The sequence below is a fragment of the Phoenix dactylifera genome, chromosome 1, assembly GCF_051530095.1.
Source record: "Phoenix dactylifera cultivar Ajwa chromosome 1, Ajwa_hap1_PhDact_Kaust_v1.1, whole genome shotgun sequence".
Lineage (NCBI taxonomy): Eukaryota > Viridiplantae > Streptophyta > Magnoliopsida > Arecales > Arecaceae > Phoenix > Phoenix dactylifera.
The window spans coordinates 36,284,883-36,299,917 of record NC_143190.1 but is presented as its reverse complement, the minus strand read 5'-3'; the positions used below and the strand labels follow the sequence as shown (position 1 = coordinate 36,299,917).

General features: G+C 43.0%; 1 protein-coding gene across 3 annotated transcripts in view; it reads left to right on the top strand.

Annotated features, from left to right (window-relative positions):
* The window catches only part of TOM1 (tobamovirus multiplication 1), a 29,767-nt gene extending 17,540 nt beyond the window's left edge, over positions 1 to 12,227 (top strand). Inside the window, exons 9-12 of one of the 3 annotated variants that reach the window (XR_606605.6) lie at positions 6,586 to 6,639; positions 11,635 to 11,712; positions 11,789 to 12,043; positions 12,126 to 12,227. Coding sequence is in view for 2 of the 3 variants with exons in the window: in XM_008814212.6 (XP_008812434.4) it covers positions 6,586 to 6,639; positions 11,635 to 11,712; positions 11,789 to 11,881 (225 nt within the window). In the remaining variant the exon portion in view is untranslated. Of the gene's footprint in view, positions 1 to 6,585; positions 6,640 to 8,681; positions 8,886 to 11,634; positions 11,713 to 11,788 lie in introns of those variants that run through there. The other 2 variants (XM_008814212.6, XM_089930639.1) reach the window with 2 other exon arrangements.
* Positions 12,228 to 15,035: the final 2,808 nt, after the last annotated feature.

The following is a 15,035-nucleotide window of genomic DNA, read 5'->3' as shown; positions in this document are numbered from 1 at the left end:
ATATATTGTCAACTCTCAATTATACAGGTAAATTTAGTATGTGCAAAGAGAAACACCGGGCTTTATAAGCATTTTTGCTAAGTTGCTTGGTGCAGAGTACATTTTATTATTTAGGCAATTTAAGCACATTGTTTTGTTTTTGAAAAAAATAATACCTTCTAATTCCTTGTTTTCCCTAATAGAATCTTGTCTGGGTTGTGATTAAAGAGTGTGTGAATGTGGAGAATTTTTCTTTTTTTTTTTTTTTTTTTTTTTTTTTTTTTGGTGCAACGGCGGCTCATACCCTACGGGTATGAAGACGGCCTACAAAATCAGAAGCAAGTAAATCTAACAGAGACTCCGGCACAGTGTCGGGCTCCCTCACAGTAAAACCACCAGAATGGTGAGCCGCATAGGCAGCGACCCAATCAGCTGCACAATTCGCTTCCCTGTAGACATGTGTAGCCTGATAGGTTCCACACGCCTGCAAAAGTCCGCGAATATCCATGAGTAACGGTCTGCCCTCACCTGCACGACCACGACCCCTAATCCAATCAATCACAGTGGCTGAGTCGCCCTCTAGAATGACCTGGTCGGCATGCAGTATCCGTCTCGCATAAGATATGCCCTCCCATGCGGCTCGGAGCTCCGCACACACCACCGATGCATCGAAGATCCGCTGCCCCCCCAGTGCCACTAACCTGGCATCATGATCACGGATGACGAAGCCTGCACCTCCACCACGTCCATCAGCTGCCAAACTACCATCAAAATTCACCTTCAGGAAACCAGGGGGTGGGGGTACCCAGGATACGAAACAGATGGGCGCTCCAAGAGCGGTCGGGGTACCCCAGATGTCCCTGGCCAACCTGGAAGGTGACCTAACAGCAGTGCTCAAAAACTCCTCTGCATGCAGAAAGGCCCTGGCCACCACCGCCCCCGGGGACGAGCTGCGACCCTCAAAGACTCGTACATTCCTGTCTAACCAGGAGTGGTAGGCCAGATATGCAACACGAGTCCCTCTCTCCTGCACCCCGGGTCCTGCCCCTGGGAACTCCAGGAACCGGATGAGCTCGGCCATGGACGACCATCTCTGTCCCGGATCATAGGCGATCCCTGCAGCCCTCCAAATCTGAACAGCCCGCGGGCACTCAACTAGCACATGATAGATAGACTCCACCTCCGGACAAACGACACAATCTGCAGCTATCCGTACTCCCCGTCGCATCAGAACACTCCTAGTGGGTAGGCAACCCCATGCTACCTTCCACAGGAATAGTGCGATGCGTGGATGAACACGTAGTCTCCAGATCCAGGCACCATCAAAGTATCGGGTCCCCACTCCTCCTCTCCACTGCGCTATATCACGGGAGCTCACTATCGTCCTCCCGGACGAACTCCATATCCTCCTATCCACCGCCATCCCCATCGGGATCGGTAAGGCCAACACTCTCTCTGCCAGCTGATCATCAAAAACCCGCCTAACGAGGTCTGCATCCCATCTCTGCTCCCCCTGGACAAACAAAGCACTCAGTGTGCGCCCCTCCAGCCACCCGTGATCCATCAGTGTGGGCCAATCCTGCAATCTGCCCTCCGATAGCCATCTATCCTCTAGGATCCTGATAGTCCGACCGTCCCCAATCTCCCATCGGATCATAGGCATCACCCCCGGGGCACGAGTACATATCTCTCTCCAGATGAAGGAAGATCCACGTCCGGCTCTGAATGTATCCGAAGTAATGGGGTCACCATACTTCGCTCTCAGCAAGGAAGCCCAAATACCTCCCGGCTCCAGAATAAATCTGACTGCTAGCCTAGTGGCCAGTATCTCCCTACGCTCCAAAAGAGAGTGGACTCCCAGCCCACCCCGACTGGTTGGCTGACAGATAGCCTCCCAAGCCAGTAGGTGGATGCCCCCTCTATCCCCACGATGCCCCCATAAGAAACTCCTGAATACCCTCTCCAGGTTACGGAGCACAGAAATCGGTACCAGTGTATTAGACAGTAGGTAAACAGGAATGGAGCTCAAAACTGACCTCAGTAGGGTAACTCTGCCCATCATCGAAAGAGTGCTCACCTGCCAGCTCTCCAGTCTCCGTCTGATACATGCCTCCATGGATGAGCACTCCCCCTGCCGTAGACGTCGGCCAGTAATCGGGACCCCGAGGTATCTAAGGGTCCCCTCCTGCTCGTCGATCCCCAGACTGCTCATGATGGATGCCTTCACCCTAGGATCAGTCCTCGGGCTGAAGGTGATGGCTGACTTAGATAAGTTGACCATCTGACCTGAAGCTCCACAATATCCCTCCAGGATTCCACTAATAGCCAGAGCTGACCTCCGAGTCGCGCGGGTCAATAGTAAACAATCATCTGCAAAAAGTAAATGTGAGATACCTGTCGCACCCCTCGCCGGCCTGTATGCCTCAATCTCCTGTGACACGGCTGCATGGCGGAGTGCTCGTGACAAAGAGTCCGAGCAGATGATAAACAAAAGTGGTGACAATGGACACCCCTGCCTCAGACCCACTGATGACTCAAAATACCGCGATGGGGATCCATTTATCAATAATGCAAAAGATGGTGCCAAAATGCACCCCTGAATCCATCTAATCCACTGTGGGTGGAATCCAAACATCTCCAAGGACCGCCTAACAAAATCCCACCTCATCCTGTCATACGCCCGCTCCATATCCAATTTGATCCCCATCAAACTCCTGCAACGGGGAGCACTCTGCAAATCAGTCATAAACTCATGGGCACAGAGGACGTTATCAGAAATCGAACGTCCCCCTACAAAAGCTCCCTGCTCCTGACAAATAATCCTGGGCAAAACAACTCTCAGCCTCTGTACCAGTACCTTGGCCACTATTTTGTGCAAAGTCGTGCACAAACTAATAGGCCGAAAGTGGCCCGGCTCTACTGGGTCATGTCTCTTCGGGATCAAAGTGATAAAAGTCCGCCTCCACTCCATAGGCATCGAAGCCGATGTAAAAAACTGCTGAACAGCCTGTAGAACCTCCTGTCTAATGATCTGCCAATACCTCCTGAAGAAGAGTGGGGGAAAACCATCCGGCCCTGGGGCCTTATCCTCCCCTAGAGACCATAGGGCCTCCTGAATCTCCGTATCTGATACTGGTCTGCTCAGTGCTGCATTCTCTCCCTCGGTGATCTGCACCTCTGGAACCAATCCCCACTCATAGTCATCAGTATCCAGTCGCTCTGTGTCAGTCCATCTGGCATGAAAAAACTGCAATAGTGTCCTCCTGACAACCTCCATATCCTCTGACTCCTGCCCACTGCTATCCCTGATCCTGCGAATCCTGTTCTGCTGCCTCCGCATGATGGTCGACTGATGAAAAAATCTCGTGTTGCGATCTCCCTCGCAGATCCACTGAACCCTCGATTTCTGTCTCCAGAAGACCTCCTGCTGCCTGAGTAGAGAGTGATGCATGGCCAAGAGTCCCCTAAGTACCCCCTGGTCCTCCTCCGACAATCCTCCATCACTATCCTCTTGGGCCTGCGCCCTAGTAATAGATGCTTCAACTTCCTCCACCCTTCTGAAAAGGTTCCCCACTTCCTCCTTATTCCACCGAATCAACCGGCGTCTAGTCAGCTCAAGCTTCCGAGACACCCTGTACATTGCACTCCCACGAACAGACGTTCTCCAGGCCTCCCTCACTACCTCCCACGACCTCGGGTAGGATAACCATACCTTCTCAAATCGAAATGGAGAATGAGACTGAATAAAATACGAGGTACTCACCAATACGGGGCTATGGTCCGAGGCAATCCTAGGCAAATGGCGCACCCAGTAGTCTGAGAATCTCTGGATCCATCCAGTCGATGCAAATACTCGATCGAGCCGCTCCCATACTCTGGCCTGACCCTGCTGGTTGTTGCACCATGTAAATCTTGGGCCGGTGAATCCAAGATCCGCTAGCCCATTAGACATCAAAAAATTCTGAAATTCCCTGACCTCAATTTTATTGGTGAATGCCTTACCGCCCCTCTTCTCCACTGGACTGTCAATGCAATTAAAGTCCCCTGCTACCAACACCGGATGCCCCAGCTGAATGAGGCTTGTGGCCTCCTCCCACAACACTCTCCTCTCCCTATAGTCCGTACTTGCATATACTGCAAGTAAAACCCATGGGGGAGCATTACCCTCTGATATCACTATATTCACCTGCTGCCTGCACTGGTGGAAGACATCAATGTTGCACGACCCCATCCTCCACAACACAATAATCCCTCCAGATAGCCCCTGCGCCTCCACTGCATAGGTACCCCAAGATCTCGGGATAAGATGTCTAACCCGCTCCAAACTACCTCCCGACAATCTTGTCTCAAATAAGATACAAATCTCGGGATCATGAAGACAAACCAATCTCCGGAAAGCCGGTTTGAAGGACGGCTTCCCCGCCCCCCTGCAATTCCACAATAGGACCTTCATTAAAACAGCTGAACCGTGCTTGGTGGAGTCTCAGATGCCTGTGACCCATCCACCACCCGTAACCCCTTCTCCTCTGTGGACAACCCATCCGCCACCTTCTTTGACAAAGCCTCCCTCATTTGTTTGGCAATCGCTGCAAGATCCGAGCCGCCCGCGTTGCCTCCTCCCCCATCATCCGGACGGACCGATAGCCTCTGCACATCGTCGGCCGGCAGACATCTGTGGTCTCCCGTAACCATGCTCTCCCCTCCTCCAGGACAGAACGACCCATCCACTGGAATCTCCGCCGGGATCCCGCCGCCAGCCGCCGATGAAGAAGCCAAGCTTGAGTTCCCCGGCCGATCCACCGCCTTGACGTCGCGGCCCCCCTTCACCGTGCCATCGGACACGGCAACGAAGGGCTTCCCAACAGTTGGCCGGAGTCCTCCCACAACCGCCGGCGACAGACTCCGGCTACGGAAGCTCCGCCGGTCAGCTCCCCGACCTGCCATCACCGGCCGCGGCACGCTTGGCACGGAAGGGTACCGTGCCAGCCGGGCCGTGCCAGCCGACTTCTTGGTTGGGCTGCGAGCCCGTTTCAACAACACAAGCCCCGCCTCGGCCCGATGAATGGCCCGATCCACTTCCAGTGGGCCTGGAGATATGCTCGGCCCGCGAATCTGACTTGGGCCTGGGTCTTGGGGTCTGGTTGGCGATTCCGGCACTCGGTCCTGGTGCCGAGTCAACTCAGTCGTCTGGACTCCCTCCGCCACACCGGGTTCCGGTTGCCCCGGCCCCTTCCCCGGCGACCCTCGTCGGGCAACCTTCTTTGGCTTACGCCACCCCTCAGTGTCCGGCGATGATTCAGCCGGATCGACCTCAGCCGTCTCCGGGGGTGGCTTCACCAAGCTCCCTCGCCGAGCCGTCTCGGCCGCCTCCGTCGTCTTCTTCACACCGCCCAGGGCGCCCGTGTTCCTCCAGTACCGCTGCCGGGGCACCGTCATCCACGGGCCAAAGGTCATCTGCGGGGAAACTTCCGATCCACTCGCAGTTTCCCCCTGCCCCTCCGTCTCCGCGCCTTGGCCCTCCGCCTCCGTCCCCGAATGCATTCCGGGGTCCTGGTAACAGCAATCACCGGCAAGGTGGTCCAAACGGGCACATGGCAACTGTGGAAGGCTGGATCTTCAATTTCCATATACAGTATTGCACCTCTGCACATAGTATTAAAATTAAATGTATGTTTACAGCATATTATATGTGGGCATAGAAAAATGGCTAAGAATCTAATAGGATTGTCATAGAACTCAAAATGCCCATGAAATTCTTCATAAATACAATCCCACAGCCTCATAGCCCTGCCATAACCATCCAAACAATTTGTTTTTTTTTTGTCCTTGTTTTTGAAATTAATTAATTTAAAAACACTCTCCAAACACTTTTTTTTTTAAAAAAAATTATGGATTTTAGGAAAAGATAAATAACTTTTGGACATCATAAATTGCATGGCAGTTACAAGGGACATTGATCTTCACTTTGCGCAGTTGCTAATCCTTAAGGAACAGAATAGAAGCCATGATTACTTCCTTCTTGTTTCATGTTATATTTTTCTTTTTGTAATTATTTTCAAGGGCACGCCTACTTTCCCTTTGTAATAAAATGTCTCACCTAGCATAGATGCTATTCCTTATAGAACATAACAATGCCATGATTAATTCTTTTTTCGTTTCACATTAAATTTTTCTTTTTGCCATTATTTTCAAGGACATACTGATTCCCCTTAATGATAAAATGATTTGACTTCCCATTAGCAATAATGATGCTCAATTATTAAATAGTACAGCTTTCACATTCTTTTGGTGCTCCCTTGACCAGCCTGTAGTCTATAATTCAATAATTAGCCAAAGTTATTGGAATTCAGATAATTGGATAGTCAATTAATGTCAACAGCTTTAGTAGTTGCCTTTGTAGAGATCTACAATGCAGATATTTCCCTCTCTTTTTTCTCCCTTTTTCTTTCTTTGTAATCCCTATATTTTGAATCAGTTGTTGTAAGCATCAATAAATAATAATTTCCTTGTTCTGTGTTCTAGAAAGCATTTGAGGTAATAACTCACTAGTTTTATACAATCTATAATATTTTGATGGTAATTACATATTTGGGAATGGCGCTGCAGGTTGGATCTGTTACAGCAATATGCTTCACCTGCTTCCTTATAAGATGTTTTGTGGTAAGTATTTAAGTATTAAATGCTGTTTCAAAGATATAGTATGATGTTTAGTATAGAATGTCACCTTCCACAGATCTAGCATGCCTATTATTGATAGCACAATATTACATGCTGACTATATTCTCTCATGGAAAACTTTTATTTTTGTAGCAAAATAATAATATACAAAACAATAGATTATTGTGTTTCGGTGAAGCTCTTCGTAGTGGAGAGCTCTTGTTTTTATGGTCTTCTTTTCACATGCTCTTGAAAGGAGAAAAAGAGGGAAAAGAACATGCATTTATATTGTTAAGTTTGAGCATTCTAGTTGGATTGAATTCAGTGGTCATAAAGTATGCAATGTCTCAAAATATGTGTGAATGCTTTTTCTTTTAAGTTTTAATAGTAGATATTCCTAAAATTATGCTCCCGTCAAAGGTGTCTCAGATCCCATATAGGTAGTAATGTATTTATCAAAGTGCATTTATCTAAGTATCTTCATATAATGACATTTCTCAAAAAGAATATTATCATGGGTATCAAGCAGTGATATGTTTCCATGACAAAATTCCGACAGAATGGAAACTGACTAGATTGTAACATGTATGATGGACCAACAACATGCATTATCATTTTCATGTTTAATGGGGTTACTCAAAGAACATGATTGGAATAGTTAATAATATCATTAAATTGAAAGAGAGCAACTGCATTGCTATTTAGTATAATGAATATGAAGATGAGGCTTTAGTTGGAATAACTGACTAATAAATGCACTAACACCATCGCATTCTTGTATGTTACCTTTGTTTTGTGAAACGACTGTTAGTTGGATAAGGGTCAATTTATTGGCATCTAAACAGGGTACATATCCATGGTCAAATACATGTTAGTTTTAAAAGGATGACTTCATAGGTGTATATTTGGTGATTGTAGCTTGCTTATGAGATTTCTGTAAAGTCTTGGTGTTGTGTGTATGATGCCCATTTTCCAGCTGTACTTTTGGCACTTAAGCATTCACATGAATTAGAGCATTGAATAGATAGTAAGTAGATGTGTCCACTGTATTAAGAATCAAGTTAAAAATGGCCATTGAAATAGAATTTTGGTAAAGCTAAAGCTGGTGGCAAAGTTATTTTCAAGTCTCTGAGATAGCTTGATCATGTATGATGGGACGAGTGCTAAAGAGCTGCCCACCTCACCACAACCAAACTCGCCTGAAGTTTTGCATGGCAGATTCTTTTGGATACCTAGACTCAATAATGTTCAAGATGCATTCTCATCAAGAAAGAAAACCATTTTTAGCACTGCCATCTACGCTTCTCAGGTCTCTCCAGCTTCCAGTAGAAGCATGGACTTAAGTTGCTTGCGTTACAACAGTGGACTTGAAGTCCACTTCCTGCAGAAGTCCCACTGTGCCCCATTATGACTAAAAGGTGAGTTTTGTGACTTTGGAGTGGAGGGTCTTAAGTTGCCCAAAGTGGACAAAACACTTCAACTTCTGCCACTTTCACCCAACCAAGCATGCCTTTAAAGAAATCGGACAGGAAAATGTTTATGCTATCTGGATGTGTGTTGATGTGGATGAATGTACTAAATTATTAGTTAGATTACTTGCTCCATAATTGGATAAAATTGAGATCATCTATTTTAAAAGTTATGTCTAACATAACAGCTTTTATATATAATGTTGAGACTTGACATGGTATGGGAATGGCTTCATGATTTGCTATATTAAAGTGTGTCATGGAGCATTCATTATCCAAGTTTCTTCATATCAAGAAAGCCGAAACTTGGAGGAAAATAGTTTTTGAACTTGACGCAAACAAATAGATGATTCCATAGTTCTATCAACTGTGGCAATTGGAAAAGGGGAAAAAGAAAAAAAATGAAGCTTGGTAGTGGTAAATATGGTGGACAAAGTTATCTGCAAATCTCTGAGATAGTTTGGGCATGCATGATGAGACTTAGAGCCAAACATACTGTGCGCATTCTTTTTGCATAAAAGATCTACATTCCAGAAGGAGGGTGACTTGACAAAACACATGGATTTATTTCTCCAGGATAATGGTATCTTGGGTTCCATTGATCCGCTTGCGGTGATGGGGTCATCAAGAACCAGGAATGATTACTTACAAAACCTGTGAACAACCATTTTGTGCCCAACACTTTCAGAGAAAGTGACAACTTAACCAGTATGTTTCCTCCTTTTCAGTTGATCAGTTTTCTTATATAAAAGAGCTGCCTGTTTATTATTTTTGTTGGGACCACATAATGTTGTCAAAAGCCTTGACTTAAAATATCTAAGATGCATACCCTATGTAGCTTCAGAAACCCTTTTTAGACTGTTTGAAGATACTTGTCCAATAAGGCAATCTGCTTGATATGGCATCAGCATTTCTGTTGTGCTAGGACTATATCATAAGAACTCTGGCTTTCATGTGAACCTTTTCTTAAATCAACTTAATATTTTAGAATTGGAACTTCACTATGTATATCTTTGAAGTTCTGATATCAAGTAAAATATTATCATAGGACAATATAAAGCTCCTAAGAACTGGTGTTTCAAGAAGACTGCAGCTTTTTGGAGGAACATCTGAGAGGGATTTGGTTTACAGACTTTTTGGTTACAGCTGCCAGCTCTTTGCGCGGTTCTTGGTTGTGATCCATTTGATAGGAAAGAGCCATGCGTCCATTGCCATTCTAAATTTTATTGGAGATATTAGAGACCAAAGATCTAGTTTCTTGGGACGATCTGGCCAAAAGCACCAATACAGGCTCATGAAAATCAAACATTGATTGTTTGAACTTTAAGTGATTGCTGCAGGCTGTATTAGATGCTGTCAAATGCACTTTTGTAATAGCTTTTTTTTTGTATCATTTCGCGAAAGCTCATTAATTTGGCAGCTCTCAGTTCATTAATGTAGAAATTTGGTGCTTATGCATTTGTCCCATTTGGTGTTTCGTTGTCTTGTTAATGATATTATCGGTCCTAAAACATTGTCATCTACATGGCCTCCAAAGAAAACCAATCTAGCTCTTTTAAAGCAATTTGTGGATAGATCAAGTTGCCTTAAGATTTGAGGTATGCTGTTGAAGAAGGTGGCACGGCAAATGTTGAAAATTGAAATATTAGAAGCAGCTATCATTTGTATGTTGGCAAGTAAACAATGTGTGAATGTGTGCGTGCATCTTCTTTTTTTGTTTTTTGTTCTTTTTTGTGGTGGGGGAGGTAAGTTTCTAAGTAGCACTAGTCATACCACATGCTCGACATCTCTAATTGGCTGCATGAAACTGTGTAACCCCACTTCTTGAGTATAAGGAGCCTCACAGGGTTTGGCACTAATTCAAGAGATTTGGCATCACATTTTGATGTATCATAAAGCATTCTAGAACCTTGAATGGATTCTACCTTAAGTCATAGAAGTGACCCTTGCATGGACACGATGAGACTTTTTGGTTATGGTCAGGGCAGATGATATGTAAATTAAACAACATAATGAGTAAATTTGGAAGTAAATTGAATTAATGGATGGAAAGCAACATTTAAAATTCAGCCGAAACCTAACCTGTTGTAGCATAAATGGATTGGTTTTGGCTGAGACCAATCTGAAGCTAACTAAAAGTTTCGGTTTCAGTTGGTTTCAGTCAGTTTTGGTCAGTTTCACTCAACTTCGGTCAATTTAGTTGGTTTCAGCGCCTCGGCCAAAGCTAATTGAAACTATCTTTTCTTTAAAAACACACATGTTTAATGTTTTGTTTTGATTCTCCTTTTCTTTCAATTGCATTACTGACCTTTTTGCTAATTTAAAAGCTTTATTGTTCACGGGAACCTTTTTTCTTAAATATTTTTCTCTTTTTGCGGAAACGGAATGAAAAAAACGAAGTAATGAAAGAAAAAGTTTTCTTAGTTAAACTTTTTTTCTTAGATAGGTTATTGAAATGAAAGAAAATGGAAGATGCGTAGATAGGTTATTAAAACGACATATATATACGTTTTTATATTTTAAGCATGCAATTAAATAAAATAAAATGAAATACGCCTATATGAGTTTGTTCTTGCTCTAGATGTTTTATCATTTTTTTTTAATGTTACTGAGTAGGTATATCTGAATAATTTTATACTCTTGTTTGGTTGTTAGTTTATCCTTGATTGAGTGATGAATTTTCAATAGATTGGTGCATTATTGTGATCTCCTTAATACACCAATCTCTGATATAGTTCAATTTCAGTGTAAAGCATTATCCTAACTACACAAATTACAGTCTAGATAACTGAAAACATAATAAAATTATGTGAAATAACTGCCTTGGTTTCTTTTATTATTGTTAATTTTTCTAGTTTTGTATTTTTCTGACTTTTTGGGCAAAACTCCATAATCAAAGCAAATCTGTCAAAACTACTAAAAATGTTGAAAATGAAGCTCTGTCAAAGGGAATAAAAATTGAAACGAAACCAAGTATTAACCTTAGTGAGGAGAGATTGTCTGTGTCTGTATATTTTCATTATCAATCTGTTGTGTGGCAAAATTGTGTTCTCTAATTTCTATTGAAAATGTAGATCTGTAATATGAGAAACTGGCAGCTACCACCTATTGGCGGTGGAATTTTGTATGAACAAAGTGAACTACTTGTACCAAGTAACATGAAGTTAGTGATAAATGCTGAAACTGTTGTGACCCATAGTGAACTCAGTTCATGATATGAGTCAACCAATTCAATATAATTAATACTTCGGGCATGTTACTTCTAAGGTAAGCATCATATATCAAGAAGGTAATTGTAGCAACTACTGGAGATCTTGTCTACACAGGAAAAAAAGTCCCACATTCCTTGTCATAATTATGCACTGTGCAATTAAGCTTGTGCATAGAATTCTCTCTCTCTCTCTCAAACATACACACTCAAAAAAAAGGTAATTGCAGTAGAATTTTCTATCAGCCACTTGCTGATCTCTCTTGTTTCCATTCACTGCATCAATCATTTACTTTAGCATATATTATTCCCTTTTTGTAGGTTGGATTATCTGCAGTTGATCCTGACGCATCTCTCGAGGTTTTGGATCACCCAATTTTGGACCTCATCTATTACATGGTAAGTTTGGATGCAGTCTATGCGGACAGAACTGCTTACTTCTGATGTTCTAATATTCAAAAATTGTACTGAACAGCTGGCTGAGATACTCCCTTCGGCACTTGTTCTATACATACTCCGCAAACTTCCTCCTAAGCGAGTGTCAGCGCAATACCACCCTATTCATTAGTGTTAATGAACATCTACAACAAGGATGTTAGATTTATTGAACTGTTCACAGTTCTGATGAAGGTGGCATGGTTGGAACTGGTGCGAGATTAGATGAAAGACTAGATTTTGTACTCAAGGCTTTCTTCCATGACTTTCGTGTGACTGTTTTTTCATGCTGGAGGTACCGACAAGTGCTCCTCACAACTCAATTTGTAGGCAATGTCATTGTGCTTCTTAAGGTTGAAACCTGTTTGTGTTTACAGGTTTTCCCCAAGGATATATCTAGGAGTAAAGGTTTGTTGGATTGATAGGATTTATTCGTAACCAGATTAATTTAGTTCACTATACGATGTGTTCATTTCAAAGTGCCTAACTTTTTGTCAGAAATTCTAATTCCATGCAGGGAAGGGCCGGGAAGGGCATATAGATGTAGTTGTTAATTCTTGAAAAATATTGAATGATTCAGCAATTATCAAGATAATTCTGTCAAATAGCTTGTGTCCTTGAAGACTTGATCTAATAAACAAATGAAATACTTGTAAAATACTGGACTATTTAAACTATTAAATAATAGTGATTTTGGTGATCTCTATTCTCCCATTCTTTCCACAAACTCCAGCAGATTGCCAGCAGAATCAGGTACCACACCAAACAGTAAGATCCAGGAGTATTTGGTTGTGTACAAAGAATAGGGATATAGTAGTCTTTTAATCATTTACTATGAAGAGTGACTATCATGTATTCTGGTTTGACAGAAGAATGTCTAGAGTTGGGAGTGATCATCCATCAGATTTTGTGCTTTGGGACTCGAAAAATTGCCTGCATGATTATTTGATCGTGGACGCTGGCGCGAGTTGACTGTGTTCCTTGCTTTTTAGTTTACAAGAATGCTGAAATCTCGTCTCTCTTATGAATTGCATGTGCTTTGTTCCTTTAATGCCTGTATGGTAGGGTCTTTTTTCCTTCTCTTTTCTTTTGTTTTTGGTAAGGCTTGTGCGTTTACAGAATTGATGGACTATGACTTCACAAATCCTGACATAATTTTCCTTTTCTTTAAAGGTAAAAAAAAAAAAAAAACTTGAAGATATCTTTGATGCAGAATTCTTTTGTTTGTGCTGGTAACCACGACTTCAAAAATTACAATCCTCATCCGTGTGTCGTTCTCCATCAATTCTATAAAGCTCATCCATGACTGAGATGTCTCCCGGATTATAATTTTTCTCCAAACTTCCCCAACTAGCACAGCTCGTTCAAAAATCAGAATTGGTTTTTATCGTCAATAAATTCTTTCACCAAGCTGATGGAAGAGAATGCTTACCTCAAAGCAAAGTGACTGGTGGGTGAACGCCCGGTAGGCGGCCCTTCCGCAACGGTTTAATTTTCCACTCCTTTTGATGTGGATCCTTGTCCACCATACGTGGCACATCTGTGTGACGAGATGTGAGGCCCAGCCTCATTGGGCTGGCTTGTTGGCCACGCCCAGCAGTGCGCGGGCCGAATGCCCATCCCAATCAAAACCAAGGCAGAGCCCTAATTGAGCATGACAGAGGAGGACAAGTCCTCTTCGGACTCTACTGGAGACTAGGAAACTCTAGTTTCTGCTCTATATAAGCTCCTCTCCATCCTTCCCCATCTAAAAGCCAGCCCTAAGTGGAGATTAGTCGCTAGATTCCTCTTCGATTCTTAAGCAATCATTGATCGTCTCAATGCCGCCGCCATGGCCCACCATCTTTGAAAGCCAGGTACGAACCAGACAACTTTAGCTCGACCTTCTTCTCCCTCTTCTGTGACCCTTGGAAGTCCGATTATGGCCGGTGATCGCCGAAATTTGGCCGAGAAGGAACAAAGCCCCCATATCTCCTATTTTCGGAAAGTAAGCTCTTTCTTCTTCCGATTCTAGTAGATTCCACCATCGATTCTTGTCATTGAGGCCTCCCTCTGTTCCTCCACAGCAGCATGTAGCCTTGGCCAGAGTTTCGGCCGTCGGGACACTTCGATTTTGTGATTTAAGGGGTTGAAACCCCTGTTTTTGATGGTTTAAGCGCCGCAGGCCACCTGTTAGCATGCAGTGGGTCCCTAACCCCAAGCACCACTTGCATCCACCTCCTTCTCTTCCCCTTCCTTGGTTAGAGAGAGAATCTTCTTCTCTCTCTTCCACTTTCTTTTCTCTCTCTTCTCCATCTTTTCTTTCTCTTGATTCTCTCTATTGGACTCTCTCTCTACTCTCTCTAGAGATGATAGAACCAGTAAGATACTTCTCTTCATGATTCTGGGTCAACTCATGTGAAATGGCCCTGATTCATATTCAACGGGCGACACGCTAGCCCCCATTTTGGCTCTTCCTAGACACTATTAGATTTAGTCACCTTCAATCTCTATTGAACTATCTGTACCCTAGTTCGAACATTATCAAATGAGTTTTGCCTTGATTAGACCAATTGAGGTGTCAGACACTTCCGCTTGGTCAGCCCTATAAAGATATTGGAATTAAGATTTCTAGTTTGGAATGATCATAATAAATTCTGATAATTTTTAAATACCAGGATCTTAGTAGAATTTTTGAAATTGATTGGATTAATACTTTAGATTTTCTCGCAAGATAAGCAATATACCTCTTTTTCTATATTTATCGGTAAATTTATAAATATTTCTGAATCAAATTATCCTTGATTTATGAAGTTGATGCATAGTATTTTATTATTATATATGCCTCTTTCTAAAATAGAGTATGAATCTTAATTGCATGTTTTGATTTCGATATGGATTATGTTCGATTGATTTTGATACCGTATGATTTTATGTATCTTACAATTTAGAACACTGAATATGAGAAAATGAGTTTTGCTTCAAAACGGTTTGGACTCGCAACCAGATTATGTATCGATATGCTACCAATAGGGATTATTCACTAGCATTTCAACACCATGCCAGTGAAGATTATATGTTGGCATATCAATACTCTGCTAGTGGAGGTCATACATTGGCTTATCGATACTCTGCCAGTGAGAACTATACGTTGGCATATCGATACCCTGTCAATAGATGTATACATTGGTATATCGACACCATATCATTGGGCTTATACGTTGGCATTTTGATGACCACATATTCTGGCCTAGCCACTGAATATAAATGCGGTCACAGTTTATAGCTATCGAGATGAGCTTGATGAT